At 46.5% G+C, this 25,308-nt stretch overlaps 1 protein-coding gene across 4 annotated transcripts in view; it reads left to right on the top strand.

Annotated features, from left to right (window-relative positions):
• ACOT11 (acyl-CoA thioesterase 11) overlaps positions 1-25,308 on the top strand; it is an 87,269-nt gene that overhangs the window by 58,383 nt on the left and 3,578 nt on the right. For all 4 annotated transcript variants that reach the window (XM_084637593.1, XM_084637592.1, XM_084637590.1 and 1 more), the window contains 10 exons: positions 131-232; positions 3,105-3,240; positions 4,395-4,551; positions 6,950-7,069; positions 8,085-8,229; positions 12,744-12,799; positions 19,899-19,965; positions 20,313-20,396; positions 21,079-21,212; positions 24,482-24,613. In XM_084637593.1, the coding sequence (XP_084493719.1) occupies positions 131-232; positions 3,105-3,240; positions 4,395-4,551; positions 6,950-7,069; positions 8,085-8,229; positions 12,744-12,799; positions 19,899-19,965; positions 20,313-20,396; positions 21,079-21,212; positions 24,482-24,613 (1,133 nt within the window). The remainder of the gene's footprint in view (positions 1-130; positions 233-3,104; positions 3,241-4,394; positions 4,552-6,949; positions 7,070-8,084; positions 8,230-12,743; positions 12,800-19,898; positions 19,966-20,312; positions 20,397-21,078; positions 21,213-24,481; positions 24,614-25,308) is intronic.

The following is a 25,308-nucleotide window of genomic DNA, read 5'->3' as shown; positions in this document are numbered from 1 at the left end:
AGACTTCTCACATAGTGCCTTGTCGGGTCGTTCAAACCCTCTTTTCCCCCAATAGAAATAACTCAAACTGAACAAGTCTCCCCTATCGGTCGTGTTCTGTTCAATGCCTTTCTGTTGTGATCCCCTCCAGGTTGGCATACAGGTCAGCTATGAAGATCTGTGCAGCGGGAAGCAGTGGAATGTGTGTAAGGCCTATGCTACTTTTGTTGCACAAGGCAAAGCAACTGGCAAGGTAGGAACAGATCCTGCAGAAATCAAGCTGGTGTAATTTCTACCTGTCAGTTCTTGGCACTGACAAGAACCTACTTTTGGGATCTCATCCAGCATCTATTGGAAAGACATCCAGTGCTTCAAAGGGCACTGGATTAGGCCCAGGACTGGCTCTAGGCACGAGCAAAGCAAGCACATGCTCGGGGCGGCACAATTCCAGGGGCGGCGTTCCAGCCATTCCTTTTTTTTTTTTTTTTTTTTTTGCATGGGCAGTTGCGCTCTCGGAGCTTGAGGTGGCAAATTTTTTGCCTGGGGCTGCAAAAAACCTAGAGCCGGCCCTGATTAGGCCCATAAAATCAAGTGAAGATTATTTTTAATGTGACACTACTGATGTCTGCTGAACTCTAAGTCTGACACAATGTAATTCTGAGTTGTATTTTTGTACCATTTATGACAATTCTTTGGCATATGTACGAAGACAGTGGGTCATTTTGTATTGACTGTGTTTGTATATGTTGTAGCAGAATGGGGCCCTGATATGACTGGCATCAAAGTGCTACCAGTGTCCGTGTGAAATAATAACTTACCCTGTAACATCTGTATAAACTGTGTTTGGATTAGCTGCCTGCCTAGCTGGTTCTCGTCGTAGAAGGGACTAGATTTCTCAAAGGGTTGGTAGGTAGGTTTATAAACATTAACAAATAAATGGCATTCCTATTCGTTTACTGAATGTTTTTAAAGCCGAGGATTTCTTGGGATAACCAATTTTCTCTTCAGTCTTGTGTGAGACCTAAAACTTAATTCCTGATACTTTAGGGCTATTAAAAATCCGACAGTTTGCTGGAAGCTAGTCCCAGAGTCCTAGCCAAACTCCAATTTGTGTAATTGCTTTTCACCTAAAACCTCCTCTGTCGTCTAAGGTGAATATGGGGTAGACTTCACCCCACATCTTACACCACTGTATAGTAATAAAGTGTGCTGCTCAGCTGCTGACATGTGCATAAGGGCAGGGTGGAGTGATTTAAATCACCAATTTTGGTCATTATGTTAACCATCAAGCAGAAAACCCTGACTTTATCAATTTATTTTTTTTTAAACAATGATGTTTTGCATTTGTACTTTTTAGCTCTTTTCCTAAAGATAGGTTGATTCTCAGTGGCTGGTAACCATTAAATCACGTTGTGTTTCAACCAGCTATACTCTCTGCACTAAATTTTGTACTGCTTTTTGCTAACCAGGAGGATCTGTATATGTTTATTTAAGCAATTAGATAGCTTAACTTACATTTATTTAGACTTTTTTTACATTTGTGTTAGAAAAAGGTGGAAGTTGCATTTTTTTTTTTATTCACCTACATTAATTTTTACTTCCAATTTTGTATTTGGATGGAAATGCAATTAAAAATGCACAAAAACAGAATTTTAATTTATTTATTAAATAAAACTGCCTTAAGTGTGCTGGATACGTAAAAGAAAGCTTATCAGAACATGTTTTTCATTTTAAAAACAATTTATTAAGTTTAGATGATCAACTGTTCATCTTCAGTTAGCAAAGTGAACAGATTGTTTCCGGTCACCATGTCCTTCAAGATTTTAGATCTAGCATATCTCATCCTTTCACACCTAGTTTTTATTCACATATTGGAAGATAAAAATCAAGCTCTCCTGCTTTTTCAACTCCCAGTTCATTTCTTCTCCTTGAACGAACTAGTCATCGAACTGAACTAGCTGAATAAACTGAAAGGAAGCAAATATTCTCTGTGCACCTGCAGAAGAGGTTACAGCTGTCTAAAGCTAGTTTAGCACTTCCACAAACTCTGGCTCCAGGTGCTTGCCTGCCCGTTCACTGGGCTGACTTTCTTTAAAACTGGGGAGCAAATATACACGGCGTAATGTATTTTGTACTTACATTTGCTGTAAAATATTTTAAATTAAGCCTTAGCATAGGTTGTCAATTCAAATTTTATTTAAATAGGCCTATTTTTTAAAATAAAGAAGCCTGTATTTAAATAAAAAGAAATCCGCCTGATGTAATTGTTCTCCACCCTGCACAGAGGGGTCCAGATTAATCTGAGTGTCTGAAGTGATTCTTTTGGAAGAAGCTTCAGATAGTTGTTAGGGAAAACTGGTGGGAGTCGGGAGATCAGTATTCTATTCATGGCTCTGACAAAAGCTTCCTTCTAACTGTGGGCAAGTCACTCCCCTTTCTTTCACTTGTGTGCCAGTTTCCCCATCTGTAAAGTCAGGTTAATACTTGCCTGCCTCAGATAAAGGGACCTCGACCACTGGAGTTGGGGGTGAGAACGCCTGGGTTCCATGCCAAACTCTACCACTGACCTGCTGTGTGAGGGCTACTCACGTCCATTTCTATTTTCCCCACTCATCCCTTGTCTTGTTTTTTTAGATAGTCCTTGCCCCAAAGAACTGACAATCTTTTGCTGCATGTTTGTACAGGACTTAGTCCCATGAGGTCCTGACCTCAGCTGAGGTCTGCAGGTGCTACTGTAAAGGAAATAGTCATTCCTGTTGGTAAAATGCTTTGAGATTTCCTGATGGAAGGTGCTTTGGATGCAAAGGACTTCTTTGTGCGGTGATTAAAGTGGTTTAGGGCTGTTTGGGAAGAAAGGCACAAGGAGGATTTCTGTCTCTTGTAGAGAAGCAGCACCTCTAAAAGCGAGTAGAAGAATTCAGTCCCCTAAGAAATCAGATTTCCCCATGTGGAATGTTGGGGTTTATCACTGGAAACATCCGTTAGAATACAAACGTCCTTCAGATAAATAGGAAGATTCCCCCTCCTTTATGTCCCCTTTAACCATTGAACTGCATCCCTCTGGGACCAGCTTGGAGATGGGGAAAGAGCCACACACTAACACTCTGTCCTCTCTTGGCATGTAGATGAAGCTAAAGCCTCTGACTCCTCAGACAGAGGAAGAGAAGATGGAATACAGCATTGCTGCTGAGCGCCGCCGAATGCGGCTGGCCCACACTGACACCCTCAAGGATCTCCTCACCAACAGCACCATGCAGACTGGTAAGCTGCCCTGCGGATCCTGCCCCTGAACAAAAGCAAACCTAAAAACTGTGCCCGGTGCTTGCCTGACGGCCTTGAGCTGGTGTCCAAAAACAGTTGTCATGTCTGTGTCAGGAAAATAATTCCACAACTTGGGGTACGGTTACCGGGTGGCAATATTCAGAGTGCTATACAAGTATTAACTATTCCTTGCTATATCCCTGCCAGGTAGGTAAGTAAATACTCTCCCCGTTTTACAGGTGGGAGAAATTGAGGCAGAGCGAGACGGTGACTTTGTCAGGGCCACACAGTGAGTTGCTGGCAGAGCTGGGGTTAAAAGACAGCATTTCCTAGCTCCCAGTGCTGTCCTCCAGACTCTGCTGCCTCTATCCTATAAATCTGGCCTCCACTATAAGGTTCTAGCCACCCAAAATACACTCCCCATGTATCGCTGCTTCTTGCCTTGGCTTATTGCTTTTGTAAAAAGGCTCCCACGTTGCACTGTCTTATTCCGGTGGGCTAGTAAAAAGGTGATGCTGTGTCTGCAGCACAGGGCTTGTGGGGAAGGAGATCAGGGTCCTGTTTCAGCCTCTGTCACAGATTTGACCCTTGGGCAGTGCTGAACCTCTCTGCCTCCGTGAAATGGAGAGAATATCGGCTTCACAACAATTGTGAGGCAAGTGCATGAATGTCTGTACCATGCTTAGAGTTCCTCTGATGGAAGGTGCTATCTGTGCAAAACACTTGGTGGTAATGTTCTGCAAAGCCACAGAGGTGAGCTGGATCTGATCCCTCCTCTCACACTCCATAGGCTTTCAGGGATGGAGCTTGCTGAGGAGAAGGCATCCAATCTCTTTTGGGGAAGAGTACCTTGCATTGCGCCCCAGTGAACGCTCTCCTCCATTGAGCGGGACAATGAGCTGCTCTCAAAGCCTCAGTTGGATGGCTGGTGACACTGGCATAGGTGTAATGGGGGAATCCTTCTGCAGGCAGCAAGGCAGTGGACAGTCCCCTGGGCTGGAAGGGGGCAGGGCATGGTGGTGGATGAGAAAATGATGTTTGTTTTTTATTTTGTAGCAATTAGCTGAGGGATGAATTGTGCAAATAACGTCAGCCCGGTGGGGTGAGTCTTTTCCACACACCACTCTGATAAACATATATTTCTTTCATGCCAGAGCGTGAGAATGGAGACTGCAACACCGTGGTGCCTGCTGAAAAGACGAGGGTGGAGAGTGTGGAACTGGTGCTGCCCCCTCATGCCAATCATCAGGGAAACACGTTTGGCGGCCAGATCATGGCATGGATGGAAAACGTTGCCACGATAGCAGCAAGGTGCAGTTCTGAGCTTCTCCTCCCCAAGGCTGGAGATGCCTCTGTCACAGGAGAGGTTCTGATTGTGTGTGCTGTTAGCATCTTCTGCTCCTTCATTACCTAGTCCTGTAGTGAGGCACAGCCCGATGGTACAGCAGTCAGGGAGGAAGAATTCTGTGCAGTTGAAATGACATGGGGAGGGTGCCAGGTAATTATCTGCCCACAACTCAACGGGTTAGTTCCTCTGTTCTTGCCAAGAAAAAACCCTCTGAACTTTTAACGATCACTATGGTCAGGACCTAATTTTTCTTCCCAGTCAGGCCATTGGGCCTACAACAGCCCAGCACTCCAGCGCCCTGCTTGGGCCTGGGTTTGGCATAGAGTCGGAGGGAAGAGCGCCACCACTGAGGTGCCAAGAGCACTGTCTCTCTCTGGCAATGTAGCTTTGCGGATCTCCTCCCTGCATACTGACGAGGCCCAGCCCTCACAGCCTGAGATGGGGTGGACTCAAACTGCCCTTCCTGAGCGCTACTCTTGGGGAGCCAGCTTTGGATAGACTGCCTGACTAAGGGATGCCATCTTTGGCGTTTGCCTAGTGAGACAAGTTCCTATGTCACAATGTCGTCATTGCATCACACCACAAGGTTTAATACATTGTGTCAGGTGTGGAAGATGACATGGGGGATGGGGGGGTGTCTCTGGGTCCCATAAGCCTCACTTCACATGAGGTGGGAATCACACCATCGAAATAAATCCCACAGAATCAGCTTGACTGTGGCTTCACAGTCTCATGTGCGCCTTCCTTCTGGTGAGGCAGCTCTGTTGTGGGGAGCGTAACGCCCTTGGCCTGACGGTAGCAGTACGTTTCCCCTGTGAGGATTCTTCCCCTGTGTGTGTTTGGAAGCAGCTTTTCTGCAAAGCTGGGCAGTGTTTCTGATTCATGTACAAATGCATAGTCTGGTGCGATGTCGTGACCAGGGAGAGATTTCTCGTGTATTGTTGTGATCCTGGAAACATTTCTTCATGACCTGGGGCAAATCACTTCACTGCTCTGGGCCTCTGGTTCCCCATCTGTAGACAGGGGGATAGTAATGATTCCCGCCTTCATAAAGCACATTGAGAGTGACTGATGAAAAGAGCTATATAAGAACTGGGCGATATTTATTATAAACCTTGAAGGACGTCCAGGACTAATGTATTTTGTCATAGATAAATCAGCAGTTGTCCATTAGATGGTGCTCTGTATGCATTAATTATGGGTATTCTGCATCCTCTGTGTGTGATGTGATGGGAAGGGGAGGTAGTGAAGGAGTTAAATGTCTTATCTCATTTTTCATCATCTACTTTTTTTGTGTTTTAGTTTTTTGATCTTCAGAGACTAACTTTGAGTTCTCAGGTTGACTTGTACTGAACAAGGAGTAATCTCTGTTCTGATTTTTACAGTGGAATGGGAACGATAGCCCCAGAACAGCTGCACTTGAAGGGCACCGGTAGAGATTCAGACCAAATTTCTCTCCCCCTTACCCCCCAGCCCAATTATTTAATCATAAAATGTACACAGTGCTCCAGGTGCACTTGGGTTGGCTGCTGGTATCCTTCCACTGCCTGTGTGACTGTTGCATTCTTGCTTCTCTGCCAAAATAAATGTGGGCCCAAGTCCCACGCCATCATTTGGGCGCCTACCAAATGCTAACACTGCAGTGCAGTAGCAGGAGGAAGATGCACTGTGAAGGACTCTGTTCTTTAGATGACGTTTATTTAAATCAAGCTCCTTTCTCTCTAGCTCTAGTGACGAAGGGGGAGGTAAGGATCCTTCTTTGAGTGGAAAGGGGGTATAACCAGTGACCTGGCTACAGAGACTGGCTTGTAATGAGCTGATCTGGTCGTGGCTTATTGGCAGAGTTTTGCCCTGCCGCATGGGAAACACAGAGTGTGGTCCCCGTCATTTGTTGGCTAGGAAAAGGGTGCTTCTCTTTGCACAAGTGACCCTCTGAGCTTGGAGAATGATTAGTCACAACATGGGGAATCAGGGCCAAGAGGCTTGGGGCCGAGGCAAAAGATGTGTTCTCAGGGGAATACAGACCTCAATGGCCGCCTTTCTGAGGGCAGCAAATAGCCCCAAATATCTCAGGCTGGCTGAGTGTTGCTGGGGACTGTGTAATGGTGATAGCTGGGCCACATCAAAGTATTTGGTTTGGGGTGGCTGCATATACCTGTATCACCTGGCAAGAACCGGCCTCCTGTCCTGTTCTCAGGGCTCTCTGGCTTGAGTTGTTTCCCTTTTATGCACAGACGCTTGTGCAGGTCTGCTATTCTGTCCAGCAGCAGGGCATGCACACTGGTTGATATGTTGGCTTGGCTAAATAGTTTCCTCATTTGAGTGCATTTTTTAAAATCAAATCTCTCTCCCTTCCCACAGCCGGCTGTGCCATGCCCACCCCACCCTGAAGACCATTGAAATGTTCCATTTCAGGGGACCATCACAAGTTGGGGACCGTCTCCTGTTAAAAGCTATTGTTAATAATGCATTCAAAAACAGGTACATCTTTCTCTGGTTCAGGGTTTTGAATGGATTTTGATAAGAACATTCAACAGAAGCTTGCACTCTTGTCTTTAGAAACAACTGTGAAAATTATTGACTGCTGGATTTACACAAATGAAAAATAATTGAACAGGAAGGAATTGTCAATGTTCAATATCTGTTGTAAAACTATTTCAATATCTGGTTCTACATAAAGGGATGTTAACAGATAGGCAGAGCAGTGTTTTCCCCTTGAATTGCAGAATACATTACTGACTGTAAAATCAGGTTGATTTAGAAATTCGGGTTGTAGATCGTTCTGCGAATAAATCTGAATTGGCTCAAATAGCTTGAAATGGGTTCAAATAAAAATAAATTCACAATCAATAAATTAATAGAAATAAAAGATAAAAAAGACCTGTTAAATCATCTAGTCTGTTGCAGCCAATCACTGTGTGTCTTTATTTACTTCCTTCCTACATAGATCAGGCCAGGTTTAAACATCAGGCAGGAAAAAATCGGTGTTACTGTGGGTTTTCAAAATCAACCTCCTTAAATCTCATATGAGAAGCACTGAATTTTCAAAATAGACTTTTGGACCCTAAATCTGCTCTCAGACAAAATACATGCAACATCCATTAAAATCCATGGGAGCTGTGTGTCTGTGGGTAAAATTTACTTGACGTAATAGAGTGGTTTGTCCAGTTCCAGTGACCAGGTTTAGTCAAAAAACTGGAGGGGAAAATTTCAGATTTCATTGCAAAGATTTCCCTTTTTCGTTGACATTTCAAATGTTGTTGAAAACTTGCATCAAAATTTGAAAAGCTGCACACACTCTGCTTGAGTCATGGCCTTTTTCGTGTCCTCCAGATTGAGCTGGACTGATCTAGTCGGTCCACTCTTAGGCTTCTCTGCTTATTTATTGGTAAATAAGCAATGAAATGTATGACACACTGGATTCCTTTCGGTAGGTAGTAGCGTTGCTTTATGCCCCAGGCACTAGAGATGATCTGCTTCCATTTTTTCTTTCCAGCATGGAGGTTGGCGTTTGTGTCGAGGCCTATCGACAGGAAATGGAAGTTAGTCGAAGACATATCAACAGTGCCTTTATGACATTTGTTGTCTTAGATCAAGAGGGTCAGCCCAGTACCCTTCCGATGGTGAAACCAGAAGCTGGGGTAAGAATGGAAACCATAATCGGGGCCTAGTTTGTGCTGGAAATGGCCCACCTGATGATCACTTTAGATAAGCTATTACCAGCAGGACAGTGGGGTGGGAGGAGGTATTTTTTCATATTCTCTGTGTATAAATAAAGTCTGCTGCAGTTTCCACGGCATGCATCCGATGAAGTGAGCTGTAGCTCACGAAAGCTCATGCTCAAATAAATTGGTTAGTCTCTAAGGTGCCACAAGTACTCCTTTTCTTCTTGCCCACATCGGTGGTCCTGTGCAGTGATGTAAGAATCTGGGGAAGTAGGATGTAGCTGACTCTTGTTTTGCCCCAAGCCTGGCAGCCTTTAATTGTATTGCATTTATCTAATTCACTGAGAAACAATTGCAGCTTGCTATCGTGGTTGGCTGGCTCTGGAGCAGCAGATCTCAGATACTGCGCAATGCTGAGTCAACTGTAATGAATTTCTCAGTAACCATGGTGGATTTAAACAAATCATGGAATCTGAAGGAGACGGACTCGTGTGTTTAAAAAGTTCTTGTGAAATAAGTAGAGTGACTTGAATGTTAATGCCAATGGCAGTAAAACTGAAATATTTGCTGTAAGTCCATTGGTGCTATATCAGCACCTTTGGAAAATCGGAGGAAATTCACAGCCAGCATAGTAACTGGCAAGCAGCAGCATTGCCCAGCAGAGTGTGGCAGGGGAGCCTGGAAGTAATGCAACACAAGCATTTAACCAGTATCCTCCACACTAAGTCAAATAGCTGTACAATGCTAACTTGCCTTCAGCCAGTGGCCCTGTCTACATAACAAGTACAACCACGTTTTTTGTAACCAGTTTGGGATGCACGTGTGTCCTGGCTACAACAAACACAACTGAGATGTCTGCACAGCAGGTTCTCCCCGCCGCCGCCCCCCACCCCCGTTCTCCCACACAGCACAGATGCGCTGGCTGTGTTAGGTATCCACTTCTACCACATTGCATAGCTCTGTTGCATCTGTGCATTCTGGGAAAAACCTGATCAACTCCCCTGTTCTGATTCCTCAGAGGGTAGACTCCCCACAGGCCAGGCACCTACACAGAGTAGCATCAGCAGCATAGAATCATAGAATATCAGGGTTGGAAGGGACCCCAGAAGGTCATCTAGTCCAACCCCCTGCTCAAAGCAGGACCAATTCCCAGTTAAATCATCCCAGCCAGGGCTTTGTCAAGCCTGACCTTAAAAACCTCTAAGGAAGGAGATTCTACCACCTCCCTAGGTAACGCATTCCAGTGTTTCACCACCCTCTTAGTGAAAAAGTTTTTCCTAATATCCAATCTAAACCTCCCCCACTGCAACTTGAGACCATTACTCCTCGTTCTGGCATCTGCTACCATTGAGAACAGTCTAGAGCCATCCTCTTTGGAACCCCCTTTCAGGTAGTTGAAAGCAGCTATCAAATCCTCCCTCATTCTTCTCTTCTGCAGGCTAAACAATCCCAGCTCCCTCAGCCTCTCCTCATAACTCATGTGTTCCAGTCCCCTGATCATTTTTGTTGCCCTTCGCTGGACTCTCTCCAATTTATCCACATCCTTCTTGAAGTGTGGGGCCCAAAACTGGACACAGTACTCCAGATGAGGCCTCACCAGTGTCGAATAGAGGGGAACGATCACGTCCCTCGATCTGCTTGCTATGCCCCTACTTATACATCCCAAAATGCCATTGGCCTTCTTGGCAACAAGGGCACACTGCTGACTCATATCCAGCTTCTCGTCCACTGTCACCCCTAGGTCCTTTTCCGCAGAACTGCTGCCTAGCCATTCGGTCCCTAGTTTGTAGCTGTGCATTGGGTTCTTCCGTCCTAAGTGCAGGACCCTGCACTTATCCTTATTGAACCTCATCAGATTCCTTTTGGCCCAATCTTCCAATTGGTCTAGGTCCTTCTGTATCCTATCCCTCCCCTCCAGCGTATCTACCACTCCTCCCAGTTTAGTATCATCCGCAAATTTGCTGAGAGTGCAATCCACACCATCCTCCAGATCATTTAGGAAGATATTGAATAAAACCGGCCCCAGGACCAACCCTTGGGACACTCCACTTGATACCGGCTGCCAACTAGACATGGAGCCATTGATTACTACCCGTTGAGCCCGACAATCTAGCCAGCTTTCTACCCACCTTATAGTGCATTCATCCAGCCCATACTTCCTTAACTTGCTGACAAGAATACTGTGGGAGACCGTGTCAAAAGCTTTGCTAAAGTCAAGAAACAATACACCACTGCTTTCCCTTCATCCACAGAACCAGTAATCTCATCATAAAAGGCGATTAGATTAGTCAGGCATGACCTTCCCTTGGTGAATCCATGCTGGCTGTTCCTGATCACTTTCCTCTCATGCAAGTGCTTCAGGATTGATTCTTTGAGGACCTGCTCCATGATTTTTCCAGGGACTGAGGTGAGGCTGACTGGCCTGTAGTTCCCAGGATCTTCCTTCTTCCCTTTTTTAAAGATTGGCACTACATTAGCCTTTTTCCAGTCATCCGGGACTTCCCCGGTTCGCCACGAGTTTTCAAAGATAATGGCCAGTGGCTCTGCAATCACAGCCGCCAATTCCTTCAGCACTCTCGGCTGCAACTCGTCCGGCCCCATGGACTTGTGCACGTCCAGCTTTTCTAAATAGTCCCTAACCGCCTCTATCTCCACAGAGGGCTGGCCATCTCTTCCGCATTTTGTGATGCCCAGCGCAGCAGTCTGGGAGCTGACCTTGTTAGTGAAAACAGAGGCAAAAAAAGCATTGAGTACATTAGCTTTTTCCACATCCTCTGTCACTAGGTTGCCTCCCTCATTCAGTAAGGGGCCCACACATTCCTTGGCTTTCTTCTTGTTGCCAACATACCTGAAGAAACCCTTCTTGTTACTCTTGACATCTCTGGCTAGCTGCAGCTCCAGGTGCGATTTGGCCCTCCTGATAACATTCCTACATGCCCGAGCAATATTTTTATACTCTTCCCTGGTCATATGTCCAACCTTCCACTTCTTGTAAGCTTCTTTTTTATGTTTAAGATCCGCTAGGATTTCACCATTAAGCCAAGCTGGTCGCCTGCCATATTTACTATTCTTTCGACTCATCGGGATGGTTTATCCCTGTAACCTCAACAGGGATTCCTTGAAATACAGCCAGCTCTCCTGGACTCCTTTCCCCTTCAAGTTAGTCCCCCAGGGGATCCTGGCCATCCGTTCCCTGAGGGAGTCGAAGTCTGCTTTCCTGAAGTCCAGGGTCCGTATCCTGCTGCTTACCTTTCTTCCCTGCGTCAGGATCCTGAACTCAACCAACTCATGGTCACTGCCTCCCAGATTCCCATCCACTTTTGCTTCCCCCACTAATTCTACCCGGTTTGTGAGCAGCAGGTCAAGAAAAGCGCCCCCCCTAGTTGGCTCCTCTAGCACTTGCGCCAGGAAATTGTCCCCTACGCTTTCCAAAAACTTCCTGGATTGTCTATGCACCGCTGTATTGCTCTCCCAGCAGATATCAGGAAAATTAAAGTCACCCATGAGAATCGGGGCATGCGATCTAGTAGCTTCCATGAGCTGCCGGAAGAAAGCCTCATCCACCTCATCCCCCTGGTCCGGTGGTCTATAGCAGACTCCCACCACTACATCACTCTTGTTGCACACACTTCTAAACTTAATCCAGAGACACTCAGGTTTTTCTGCAGTTTCGTACCGGAGCTCTGAGCAGTCATACTGCTCCCTTACATACAGTGCTACTCCCCCACCTTTTCTGCCCTGCCTGTCCTTCCTGAACAGTTTATAACCATCCATGACAGTACTCCAGTCATGTGAGTTATCCCACCAAGTCTCTGTTATTCCGATCACGTCATAGTTCCTTGACATCACCAGGACCTCCAGTTCTCCCTGCTTGTTTCCAAGGCTTTGTGCATTTGTATATAAGCACTTGAGATAACCTGTTGATCGCCCCTCATTCTCAGTATGAGGCAGGAGCCCTCCCCTCACAGACATTCCTGCCTGTGCTTCCTCCCGGTATCCCGCTTTCCCACTTACCTCAAGCATGTGAGATGGCTTGCTGAGAGGACTGCTCGGTGGGAGAATCAGCAAGCCTGGTTGCATAGGCACAGTTGGGAGGTTCTGTCTATACTGCAAAAACAACAACAAACCCAGTGCTGGGGACCTGCTGCCCGGAAGACAGTCCTAGCCTAAGCTGCTGGTGGGGGCAAGACACTGGTAACAGCTAGGGTTGCCTGCCATGTGTTAACCATAGTGTGTGCAAACAATAGCCCTGGTTAGAGCTAACCAAGAACAAACCTGGTAGCCAGAGCGTGGACAAGATCAGTGTTGTGTTTCCATTTACATTCCATGCATTTCCCCAGCTATGGCCGTTACCAAGACCAGCAGAGGCTGCGGGATTGGTTCACGCATACGCTTCCTTAATGCTGAAAAATCTCTTTTTCCGGTCGACACGTTTAATTTTAATTATTTTTCCAAAACTTTAACCTAAGGAACGTGTTTCCATTCCACAGGATGGCGAGAGACGGTACCGAGAAGCCAGTGCTAGAAAAAAAATCCGATTGGACAGGTGAGTGAAACGGATCCGCCTCAAACTAAGCAGGGAAAAATAACGGGGGAATGTGGTGTTTTAAATAGAACAGTGTTTTTATTCCAGTCCGTGTTCTGCTCTGAATGATCACATGCGGGTAACTCGGTAAAGGCTGGGATAATTGAAGGTAACCCCTGGCTTTCTGTACCATGGAAGGTAGAGGGGTGGGTTGGTGGGTGGGTGGTGGGGGGAGCCTAGGCACCAACTCATGGGTGCTCCGGGGCTGGAGCACCCATGGGGAAAAAAATAGTGGGTGCTCAGCACCCACTGGCAGCCCTGTGGACCAGCTAATTCCCCTCCCCCCAGCACCTCCCACCCGCCATCAGGCCCCACTGATCAGCTCCTCTCCCTTCCTCCCACCCGCCGTGTAGCAGCATACGGAAGGTGCGGGGCGGGGGAGGAGCGGTGCTGGGAAGGGACGGGGCGGGGGCCTTGGGGGAAGGGGTGGAGTGAGGTCAGGGCCTGGGGTGGAGCACCCCCCAGGAACGCAGGAAGTCAGCACCTATGTGTGGGGGAGAGGTTGTACGCTTTGGCTGTGATAATATTTGGCACTTACATAGCACCTTCCATGTGAGGATTTCTCAAAGCCTGGAGGAACTTAACCTTCCAGCACTCCGGGAGTTCAGTTGGGGAAACCTGAGACCAGAGTTCAAGTGGTTTCCTCAAAGCACCCCAGCATGTCAGTGTTGGAAACAGGATTAGACTTCAGGCCGGACTCCCAGTTGCCTTCCTAGCCCAAAGTATTCGGCGCTGAGTTCAGCGTGAAGCAGAAAGACACTCCAAGGAGTGCAGGAGAGATGGCAGTTGCTCAGAGACAGTAGTAAGGTGCAACCCAACTATCCCAATGTGAAGGAAAGATAGAAAGAATAGTAAGAGGTCAGTATGGCTCCATCAGGAACTCTTTAAGGATCTGAAAATCAGAAAGGAATCTATCAAAAAGGGCAGACGTGGACAAGTTGCTAAGGATGAGTACGCCAGAATCATACAAGCATGGAGGGACAAAATCGGAAAGTCTGAGGCACAAAATGAGTTTCAGCTAGCAAGGGACAAAAGGCAATAAGAAATGGGCTTATAAATCCATTAGGAAGAAGAGAAAGATGAAGGAAACTGTAGGCTGCTACTTAACAGGGAGGAAGAGCTAATAATGGACATCAAGAAGGATGAAGTGTTTAATGTCCATTTTGTCTTCACTATGAAGGTAAATTGTGACCAGATACTTAACGCAATCTTAGCAACAAAGAGAAAGGAACTAGCTAAAATAGAGAGAAAACAAGTTAAAGAATATGTAGATAAATTAGATGCATTCAAGTTGGCAGGGCTGATGAAATGTACCCTAGGATATTTAAGTAACAAGCTGATACAATCTCAGACCCATTAGCAATTGTTTTCAAGAACTCATGGAGGATATGAGGTCCCAGAGGACTGGAGAAGGATGAACATAGTACTTATCTTTAAAAAGGGGAACACAAAGGACCCAGGGAATTATAGACCAGTCAGCCTAACTTCGATACCTGGAAAGATATGCAACAAATTATTAAACAATCAGTTTGTAAGCACCTAGAGATAATAGGGTTATAAGAAATAGACACCATGCATTTGTCAAGCCCAAGTAACAGATTATGCAAAAACCAACCTGATTTCCTCCTTTGACAGGGTTATTGGCCAGGTGAATGGGGGGAAGCAGTAGACATGATCTACCTGGAGAGAGAGAGAGAATTTTTAAGTAAGGAAAATGTCAGTCCCGCATGACATTTTCATAAACAAACCAGGGAAATGCATTCCGGGTGAAATGGCTATGAGAGGGGTGTACAACTGGCTGAATGATTGTACTCAAACAGTAATTGTCAGCAGGTTGCTGTCAAACTGGAGGTATTCGTGAGGGGTCCTCTAGATGTCTGTCCTGTGTCTGGTACAAGTCAATATTTTCATTAATGAGTTGGATAATGGAGTGGAAAGTGTGATTATTGTGGAACCAAGCTGGGAGAGGGTTACAAGTACTTTGGAGAACAGGATTAGAATGCAAAACGACGTTGACAAATTAGAGAATTGGTCTGAAATCAAAAGATGAAATTCAATAAAGACAAGTGCAAAGTACTTCTCTTTGGAAGGAAAAATCAAATGCACTACAGAATGGGGCATAGCTGGCTAGGTGGTAGTATGGCTGAAGAGGATCTGGGGGTTATAGTGGATCACAGACTGAGTATGAATCAACAATGTGATGCAGTTGCTAAAGAGGCATCAGTCTGCCGTGTATGAACAAAGTATTGTAGGTAGGACACAGTAGGTCATTGTCCCACTCTACTCAGCACTGGTGAGGCCTCAGCTGGAGTACTGTCACCAGTTCTGGGTGCTACACTTTTGGAAAAATATGAGTGTGTCCAGAGGAGAGCAACAAAAATGAAAAAAGGTATAGAAAGCCTGATGTATGAGGAAAGGTTAAAGGTGGGCATGTTTGGTCTTGAGAAAAGAAGTCTGGGGGAGGGACCTGATAACAATCTTCAAATACGTTAAGGGCTGCTATAAAGACGATGATGATCCGACGGAGATTGTGGAATCTCTGTAATTCATTGGAGGTTTTTAAGAACAAGTTGGACAAACATTTTTCAGGGATGGTCTAGATGAACTTGGTCCTGCTTCAGCACAGGGGGCTGGACCAGATGACCTCTTGAGGTCCCATTCCCACGATTCTGTGAAAAGGTACTTGAGGGCTAAGTGGTGTAGTGCCAAACGATAGAATGTTAGGAAGACACAGACATAACGCAGATCTCTGTAGGGGAGCTGGAGAGAGAGAAGATGGTAGGGACAGCACAGGAGAAACTGTCTGAATTCAGAAGTAGAAACTGTGTATAAAACAAAGCATCACAGGGCTATGCTTATTTTATACATCCATTATTGTCAAAACACACTATAATATCCAGATACGTTGGTGATTAATGCACTATAATATCTGCACAGATACAGAACACAAAAATACATAGCTAGACCAGATCAATCTGTAATAATCATAGTGATTAGCCCTTTTCTAGTGCTACGCATCTTAGAGGTGCTTTATAATCATTCAGTTTTATCTCCCTCCTGTGGGGCATGAAGGGAAGAATTTATTAACCTCACTCTATTCTTGGGGAAACTGAGGCAGAGCTAAGTGATTTGCCCAAGACTACCAAGCATTTGTCCAGAGCCAGGATTAAAGATCTTGAATATTTGGTGCTCTCAGAGGACAAGAGAAGCAGTACAGTTTAGTGGGTAAGATGGAATAAATAAACCACTTTGATCATGTGTTCCATTTGTGTATTGCTCCTTGTATTCTTGCTGTCCTTATTCCTGGCTCTGCTGTAAGAGTTGGACAAATCATTGAATTTCTGTGCCTCAGTTTCCCCTTCAGTAAAACAGGCATAATGATGCTCGCTTGCCTCTGTAAAACTCTTTTAGAACTATGGGTAAAAAGTGCAAAATTTTATTATTTTTTATTATTTATTACAAGAGTGCACACACCTTATGCTGTCCCCTCAAGCAGTGAAAAAGTAACATATTGGATAGTCAGTTTTTCCCCCTGGAAGCTGCTATTTTCAGCTTAATGGAGTATCTGCAGAACCTTGATAATAGCCCTAGTTGCATCCAAGACCAGTAATTGACTGGGTTTTGGAGAATCATAGAATTGTAGGACTGGAAGGAACCTCGAGAGGTCGTCTAGTCCAGTCCCTTGCACTCATGGCAGGACTAAGTATTATCTAGACCATTCCTGCCAGGTGTTTGTCTAACCTGCTCTTAAAAGTCTCTAATGATGGAGATTCCACAACCTCCCTAGGCAATTTATTCCAGTGCGTAACCACCTTGACAGTTAGGAAGCTTTTCCTTATGTCCAACCTAAAATGTCCTGGCTGCAATTTAAGCCCATTGCTTCTTGGCCTAGCCTAAGAGGTTAAGGAAAACGATTTTTCTCTCTCCTCCTTTTAACAACCTTTTATGTACTTGAAAATTGTTATCATGTCCCCCCTCAGCCTTCTCTTCCCCAGACTAAATAAACCCAGTTTTTTCACTCTTCCCTCATAGATCATGGTTTCTAGCAGGGCTGGCTCTAGGATTTTTGCCGCCCCAAGCAAAAAAATTTTTGGCTGCCCCCACTTCTTTTTCATGGCTCGTCCTGCCCTCGGCTCCGCCGCATTCCCCCCCATTGCTTCCTGCAGCTCCCCCCACCGCAACCCCCCGCCCTAGCTCACCTCCGCTCCTCCTGCTCCCCTGAATGTGCCGTCACTCCGCTTCTCCCCCTTCCCTCTCAGGCGAGGGAGAGGCAGCGCATTCAGGGGAGGAGGCAGAGCAGAGGTGAGCAAGGGTGGGCGGGGGAGCGCAGGAAGTAACAGGGGAGGGGGGGGATAGAGGAACCGCTCCCTGTCCCAGCTCACCTCCGCTCCACCACCGCCACCTCCCCCAAGTGCGCCACCGTTCGGCTTCTCCCTCCCTCCCTCCTTCCCAGGCTTGCCGCGCGAAACAGCTGTTTGGGCAGCGGGGGCACATTTCTAGGGGCAGCATGGCTGGCGCCGTAACGCCGCCCCAAGAAATGTGCCACCCCAAGCACCTGCTTGTTTTGCTGGCCTAGAGCCAGCCCTGTTTTCTAGATCCTTAATGGCTCTTCTCTGGACTTGAATTTTCCTTGCCCTAACAGGCTTCTTACTGCTGCCCCTGATCTGCAGGAAAGTGGGAAGCTGGCCTTTGGTCAGTTTTACATCTGTTATGAACATTATTTTATTCCCAATCTCTCCACTTGTTTTGTCTGCATGTGCAATTGGAGTCCTGTCTTCTCCGCCCATTGTGAATCCCTATTCCTGGAGTCCTCTCTGGTCATGTGGTTGCAATGAAGCCTTGCAGAAGAGACAGCTGCTTTATTTTGTTACTTTTCAACTCTTCACCTTGGTTATATCATGTCTCTGATTACAGATCTGGTGTTCTCGGACAAATTATACCCCAGTATCTCAGTCCCTGAGAATAAGATTGTAGTGAAGTGTGGCAATTAAGCAGTGAAAATATTTTCTTCCTGGAATGTCTTGTGGCATCTGCCCTCCTGCTTCCAGGAGTTTCATAACTTTCCCTTGAGCCCCAGGTCAATATGAGAACAAACACGTGGACCCTAAGAAGTGCTGTATCTGTCTGAATCTAGCATCAGCTGTTCACTCACTACACCAGTCCAGGGATGAATTCTGATCCTTTCTGTTACAGTAAAGGCTTCCATCAAACGACCCTAAATAAACAGCATCCTGCAAATTTGACTTGCTGTTTGTGCACAGTTCAAATATAGTGTTTGCTCCAGTGATAAAACCCAAGCTCTTCTAATCCGAGCTTGGGTTGCTGTGCACCTCCCAACACAGATGATTCAGATTTTGTTACAAACCGAATGACTAACTCTTCAGTAACACGTCCGCTGTGGCTCTCAAAGCACTTTCCAAAGGTGGATAAGTACCATCCCCATTTAACAGACTGGGAAACCGGAATGGAGATGCTAAGGCCAGATTTCAGAAGTAACCTGTTTTGGGCACCCTGCTTTAGACCCTAGGGCCTGGGCAGGTGTGGTTCCCATTGATCTGATTTGTAGTTGGTGGGTGTTCAGCACTTCTGAAAAGCAGGTCCTGGATTGTGGGCACCCAAAACCATTTCCCTGAGAGGCTCTCAGGGACTTGCCAAAGAGGTTATCCAGTAAGTTAGAGCTGGGAATAGAACCCAGATCTCCTGGCTCCTAGTTTGGGGTCTTGTCCTCTTGTGTAACAAGGTAGCTGGCCCATTAAATGAAAGTAGGCTCAGCTCTCCTGTTCCTGTCCAAGTGTGACCCACCTTTGTGTGAGGAGGAGGGTGGGGTGCCTGAGGGAGTTATAAATGAGAGTTCAGGGGCCTGAGAGGGGAGTTGAGAACTCCGAGAGGGAGCTCAGCAGGCAAGTTTAGAACCCAGAGTTCAGGATGGGGGAGAATCCAAAGTAAAGCGAGTTCACAGGCAGAGCTCCAGGGAGGGGATTCCCCTGGAGGACGGAGTGGTAAGAGTTCCCTGGTTGAGCAATGGCATTAGATCAGGCTATTGAAAGAGGAGGGCGATCAGAGGGTCATCTGCAAATGTCCCCAGGCCAGAGAGCGCTGAAGGCTGAGAGCAGCCCAGGGAGATGCCTGCTGGCCAGAGAGGGCCAAAGCCTGGGGTACTATGGAGGTGTGAGCTGGCTGATGTGTCTGGGCAAGAGCTGGAACCATAGCTGGGAAGGAAACAGGGCAGAGAAACACCCCAACTAGAGGGGCGGGGTGGGGTGGGAAACACCACAGCTGTACCTGGGGGCTGGGCTGGGCTGTGGGGGAGAGATGCAGGAGTTGGACTGTTAGGATGAATGTACTGTTAGCACTGTGCTGAGGGGATTCTGGTTCATGGTAGTGGGACTGTTGGTAATAAATTACTAAGTAGAGCCTTCAGAGTACGTGGGTTATTTGAGAAATCAAGGGAAAATGAGGCCAAGGGCCACTTGCAGGGCTGCCGTGAGGGGGTGCCTGGGTGGAAGCCATGCATTTATAGCTTGCCTATGCCACTCCCTGACCACCTGCAGAGATCTGCCTGCCTGACCAGAAAGCCCAGCTGGGAGCCCTTCCTGTTCCAATCCAGCCCTGAACTTTGTGGCTTAGGCCCCTCCCATCCCTGACCAACAGAAGTGTTAGTGTAGACGAGGCCTTAGTCTTGCCCCATCCAGACCACTGCTGGCCTTTGTTAGAAGTAATCCTTAAAGGTTCTTTTCACCCTGTGCCTCTCCCTTCCGCCTGCAAATGATGTGCAGGATTTCTGAGGCTTTTGTTGCTCTGAGCTCCCTCAAGTTGAGCCAAGAAGAAATGGCTGTTTCAATCCACTGGGATCCTGGTCCCAAGATATTCATAAGATGACTGTGTTTTTCCTCCACTCCTTTTGTAGATCATTGCTGGAGAAGCTGTTGAAGTCAAAAACACTGCTGCTAACTTCACTTTCTCTCTCTTTCACCAGCATGGGTTTGAGATGTCCTTTTCCCTGCCACATACTGAAGATCAGTACTGCTATAACTAAAGCAATTCTCTTTGCTTTCCCTAGAAAATACATCATTTCCTGTGAACAGACAAAAGTGCCATTGTCAGTGCCCTGGGACCAAAGTAACAAGGTATAATAACTGTCTCTGTAGGTATTGGCCATATCCTCCCTTGGCATCTAATCCCCATGTGCTGTAGGAAGGCCCAGCAGCAGGTACTAAGTAGCAGCTAGAAGTTTATACATGAATAAATATGTTCTATGGAAACAAGAAGGATGAAACCTTACCTAAAACAGCATGTGTTATAGGGATCTTAACTGGAATAATAAATTCCTTCTTAACCCCTGATTTACTCTGATTAATTCAGTATCCGAGCAGCTGCAAGCTTTGCTATAGTATCCAATGAATTTAGATATAGGAAAACATAACTGAAGGTCAAAGTGATTTCTACTGTGTTTTCTTATGATGTTTTTATGTAGGTTTATCTGAGCTACAACAATGTTTCTGCACTGAAGACGCTTGTAGCGAAAACCAATTGGGTACTCGCCACAGAAATAGACAAGGTACTTAACCCTGCCACACTCCCAAGTAAACACTGCCTTCTTAGTCTCTTGGACTGCCTACAGTGAGTGGAAACAACTCATGTTAAGATCAGAGGAAATGTTTGTCATTCCCCACCCCCAGTTACTTGAATCCTAGTGTATCCAAAAGTGTTTGATGTCCCCACAACACTTTGAATAAATGGGGTTGTACCGCATGTATTCAATGAATGCGTGTCTATACTATCAACGTTCCATATACGTCCAAATGTACACTGCATACGCACACTTATGTACATGTAAAATACATGGCTTCCAGTGATGCCGTATGATCTGCTATAGAACGTGTGCTTTAGTAAAATCCCACGGAACCCACCAACCAGAGCTGTCCTCAATTTCACCCCTTTCCATTCAACACCCAGGCTAGCTAGCCTGTAAACTTCTCTTGGACAACTGTTTTTTGTGCTTTACTCCTGGGGCTTAATGGAGTCACCAGAACCAGCTCATAAAACACAGGCCTCGTGTACCACCAGGGATATGTGATTCTTCATGTTAATGTAATGGGGAGAGAGAGAGATCAAAGCTGTTTGGTTATATTATAATAAAGTAAAAATATGAAGGAATCTTTTTGGGGAAAATCAAATGTCATTTTAATGAAGACAGCAGGCTGTGCCTCTCACCTGTTCTGTCTGTCTCCCTCTCAAAGGTCAGGATGTACACGCTGGAGGAAGACCAGTACCTCTCCTTCCGAATAGAGATGTCCCTCTGCATTGATGCAACGCAGGCCTTCTTCCTTCTGTCAGACTTAAGAAAGAGGCACGAATGGGATAGATATTATGCGTGAGTACTTGGAGGGCAGCTAACATGTTAGGAGTGATGGTCCCTGTTTTACTGGGGATGGGGGGAGAAAGGCCCCCAATTTCTTTCCTTTGGCTTTCCTGCCTCAAAGCAACTTCCCATTCCAAAACGGTTCTTCATTCAAGCCATGTAAAGTGCTTTTTCCCCTCCATCATCCACCCTACTCCAAAACCAGTAGCGTTCAGTATAGGGAGTCCATGGTTGCATATGTACCGACGGTGGAGCTGGCTGCCACACTGCTCACGGGTTGTACGGTGGAATAGAATCTAGGACCTTTATCTCCTAAAGCACAAGTTTCTGCCACTTGAGCGGAGGAAGACTCTCCTTTAGCTGTTGGTGACAGTAGCAAGGCTTTTATCTTCTGGAGACCAGCCCCGGGCACAAGTTAGTCAAGTGTTCTGCCCGCATGCTGGTGACACCTCTAGTCTTGTTAGCCTAGGACTGCAGTTGAGACTCCGAGCTGGCAGAGGTGTGTAAGCACAGCAGTGAGCTGGCCCGTAGCTTTAACATTTTATGTTGCTGTCCTCTATAAAGGGGTCGAACTTCCTGTAAAGTGTGCTGTACTCCTCTTCCCAACTCCATGAAGTGGCTGTATTGTGACTATACACTGTGACCAGCATATGTTCTTAGCTCTCCCGTTGCCTTGGATGGTCATTAGAATTGGTTTTACTGAGAGGGGGAATCTTATGCCAGGATCATACGCCTGTCTAGTTTAAAATATCCTTTGCAGGAGGGTGTCACAGTTCCTAAAGTAACTGCACCTCTGATCCCTTTGTGGCCTTCTTGAGATTTCAGCTCTCCTTGGGGCAGGATCCCACTGTCCATTCTCTCCAGGCTGGGGATTGTAGACTGCAATTCACGGTGATCACCTCAGCAGATCTAACTTTAGGTCAAGCCCTGTTCTCTCTAAGGCAATGGCAGGGTTAACCAGCGACCAGTCAGCCTCCATAAATCAAATACTAGTTATTCAGAAGAAAAGCATTACAGAGAAAATGTTTTTAAAAACAATGAACCGTTTACGTGCAAGTCTTTGCTTAGCAAACAGTCACCCATCTTCAGCACAGAGACCCTGGCAGGCTTCAGAGTCATTCAGGTCCTTGGCAGGTCTTGTGTGTCTGGGTCACTGTCTCATGTCCTGCAGGTCTTGGAAAAAGTGTGGGTGGGGGGGCCCTCTCCCTACGTCAAAGTGGTCACTTTATACAGTTTTCAATTCTTTGTTTGCCAGGCCTCATGTACCCCATTAAACTAGTCTCTATGCAATTTCCCCCAGGGGATGAGGCTTCTCCAGACTTAGCTGTATGGGAATTTGCATGAATTCTCCCCCAGTGGTTGTAGTTTCTGCAGAAAACGCTGTAACTGCCCCATGGAGCCAGAAATACAATCCCTAGCCCATTCAGATACATAAAACACTTATAAAATGGATACCATAGTCTTTGGAGCATCCGTCACAGAGGGCACCTCTTTAAGGGCTCCTCATTCTTCCAGTACTACAGCCTCGGGTGGGTGATCTGTCCTATTGTTCATTTGCACTGAATCCAGGACTTCTCTGCTCCCAGGAGCAGCCTGTGAAGTTTAAGGAGCTGTAACTTATTTTCCCAGGGACTGTCAGCTCCAAGAGGGCAGGGTGCGTGTGCGTATCAGTGGGAGCGTTCTGGACTTTTAGTCCGTTTTACTGCTGGGTTGAATGAGCTACAAGGAGGTGAAATGACTTTCCCAGGTCACACAGTGAGCCGGTGATCTTTGTGGCTCTGATCCCAGCCACGAACCTCGTGTCCTCCACCAAAACCAAAACATCCCAGTGAAAGGCTCAGAAACAACCTCTAATTTCAGGCCAATCCCATCCTTCAAAGATAAACAAAACCAGACCGAGAAGGTACAGGAGGTGTCATGTCACGATACGTGAAAAGGATTTGCATCCTACTTGACAATACAATTGAAACGTTTGGGGTCAGAAGCTGAAGAACTCGGGGCCTGATCCAAAGCTTGTTGACAGTAGTGGGGTTTGGCTCAGCCTCTTGCCAAGGGAGAGCCAAGTATGAACTTCCACAGAAGGCAACAGATATGTAGCCTAAGTAAGGATTTCGGGATGTGACTAAAAGAGAATTGTTTGGAGCAATTAATTTTGTTAAGAAAATGCTGTACCTCAGGTAGTCAAATAGAGTCAGATTTCCAAAGTGGCAGGTAGGCGCCCAGGGGGATTTTCATGACCTGCATCTTTAGGTGCTTAGATGTGTTTAAAAATCTGGCCTGTAGTCCCTGGGAAAGCTGATATATCTGGGAAGGTGGCTCTGATTCAGTGGAGAAAGCTTTTTTTTTTTTTTTTTTTCCCTGATCCCGATGACTGATTGTAAGTTTGTCCTAACTGGCTTTTGTTTGGCTGTTATTTCTCTGGCTTTGAACTGCTTCTATCTGCAGTCTCTGGGTTACTGCTGAGTAACACCATATGGTTAGGGCTCTACCAAATTCATGGCCCATTTCACAGCCAAGGAGGTTTAAAATTAGTCAGTTTCAGGTTTTCAGATATTTCCATCTAGAATATTACAGTATTGTAACTGAGGGGGTCCTGACCCAAAAGGTGGTCAGAGTGGGAGGGTCACAAGGCTACTGTAGGGGGGGTCATGGGGTCGCCACCCTTACCCCTGCCCTACAACTGGCAGGGGCACTGCCTTCAGAGCTGGAAGGCTGCTGGCCAGGTGCCCAGCTCTAAAACCAACACCACTGCCAGCAGCAGCACAGAAGTGAGGGTCAAGTTACCATAGGCCTGGTTTTTCTGTCTGCTTCTTGTCTGAGTGGTGGGGGCTGACAGCTGGAGCCACAGCTGCCTGCATGGAGAGGTGACAACAGCTGGAGCTACTGGCTCCCTGCATAGGGGTGGACGTAATAACAGCTGGAGCCATGGAGAGGCTGGGGTGGTTCCCTGAGGTGGGTCTGACCTGCCCTGGGAGCAGTCTTTGCAGGGGAAGAGGATGTTTGGGCCATCCCCATCCCTGGCTGGGACTAGCAGCTGGACCATGCACAGGGTAGGAGCCCCTGGCTGGACACCAGCTTTCTTGGGGGAGATCAGATTTCACAGTCGGATGCATTTTTCACAGCCGTGAATTTGGTAGGGCCCTGCGTACGATGGAACACTCTTGAGAGAGAGGGAGGACATCTTTTAAGGGAAGATGTCTGGTGTCCTGGTGCTGGGAAGATGACATCATCTTGGAAGACAGCCTGAATCCTTTCCGGAATGTCCTTTTGCCTCTTTCCAGGAGCGCTGAGCTCGTGCAGCAAGTTGATGAAGACGACATGATCTACCACGTGCTTAGTCAGACTGTTAGTCAAGAAAAGAAGTCTCAGGACTTCGTCATCCTGGCGTCACGAAGAAAACCTTGTGATGAAGGGTACGTAAATTCGCAGGGCTCCAGTGACATGCTGGGTCTAGCGGGCTTACCCTGTGCAGCACTCAGCGTTCTTCACTCGCTGGCAGTCAGTGCCCAGAACAGGGACAGCAGTGGTGGGACTAGCCCATGGGGCTGGAAACGTCTAGTGTTTGGTCAGCGTGGTGGTAGCTTTTAGAGCTGCAAAGTCTGTGCTTAGTATTAGCTTAGTATTTACGCTCTCTAAAATCCCCACAGATGGTGCTTTCTCTCCTGTTCAAATGTGTCTGGGCTGTCTTTCAGTGCCCGTGGTAGACAAGTGCAGTGTATTGGTCAGTTGCTGGAACCCCATACTTAAACCAACCATCTTGCAAGGGCTGTGCGTCATTGGACTTATGACCTACTGAAGAAAGGATCATTTTCATGGCAAATATTTACAATGAGCCAGTGAGTGAAAAAATACTTTACCATGAAAATAGTTAATTCATAGCCTCATCTCTGTGGATCCGAAAACATCACACAGAGGAGTGATTGGCACTGGTACACAACTTCCTTTTCACTGCACAATTGGCTGCAAGAGGGATCTAAAGTAACTTGTTGCATATAGAATATGGGTGTGTTTCAATATGTAGCTTTTTGTATTGCAGATAAGATCTAGATTGATACAGAGCGCTCTAGATTGCTTGGTAAGCTGTGTGTAAGCAAGTATGGATTTCAGT

This window comes from Lepidochelys olivacea (assembly GCF_965140295.1).
Source record: "Lepidochelys olivacea isolate rLepOli2 genome assembly, chromosome: 8".
Lineage (NCBI taxonomy): Eukaryota > Metazoa > Chordata > Testudines > Cheloniidae > Lepidochelys > Lepidochelys olivacea.
Note: the sequence above shows the minus strand (reverse complement) of the source record. Positions and strands in the feature narration are given on the sequence as shown.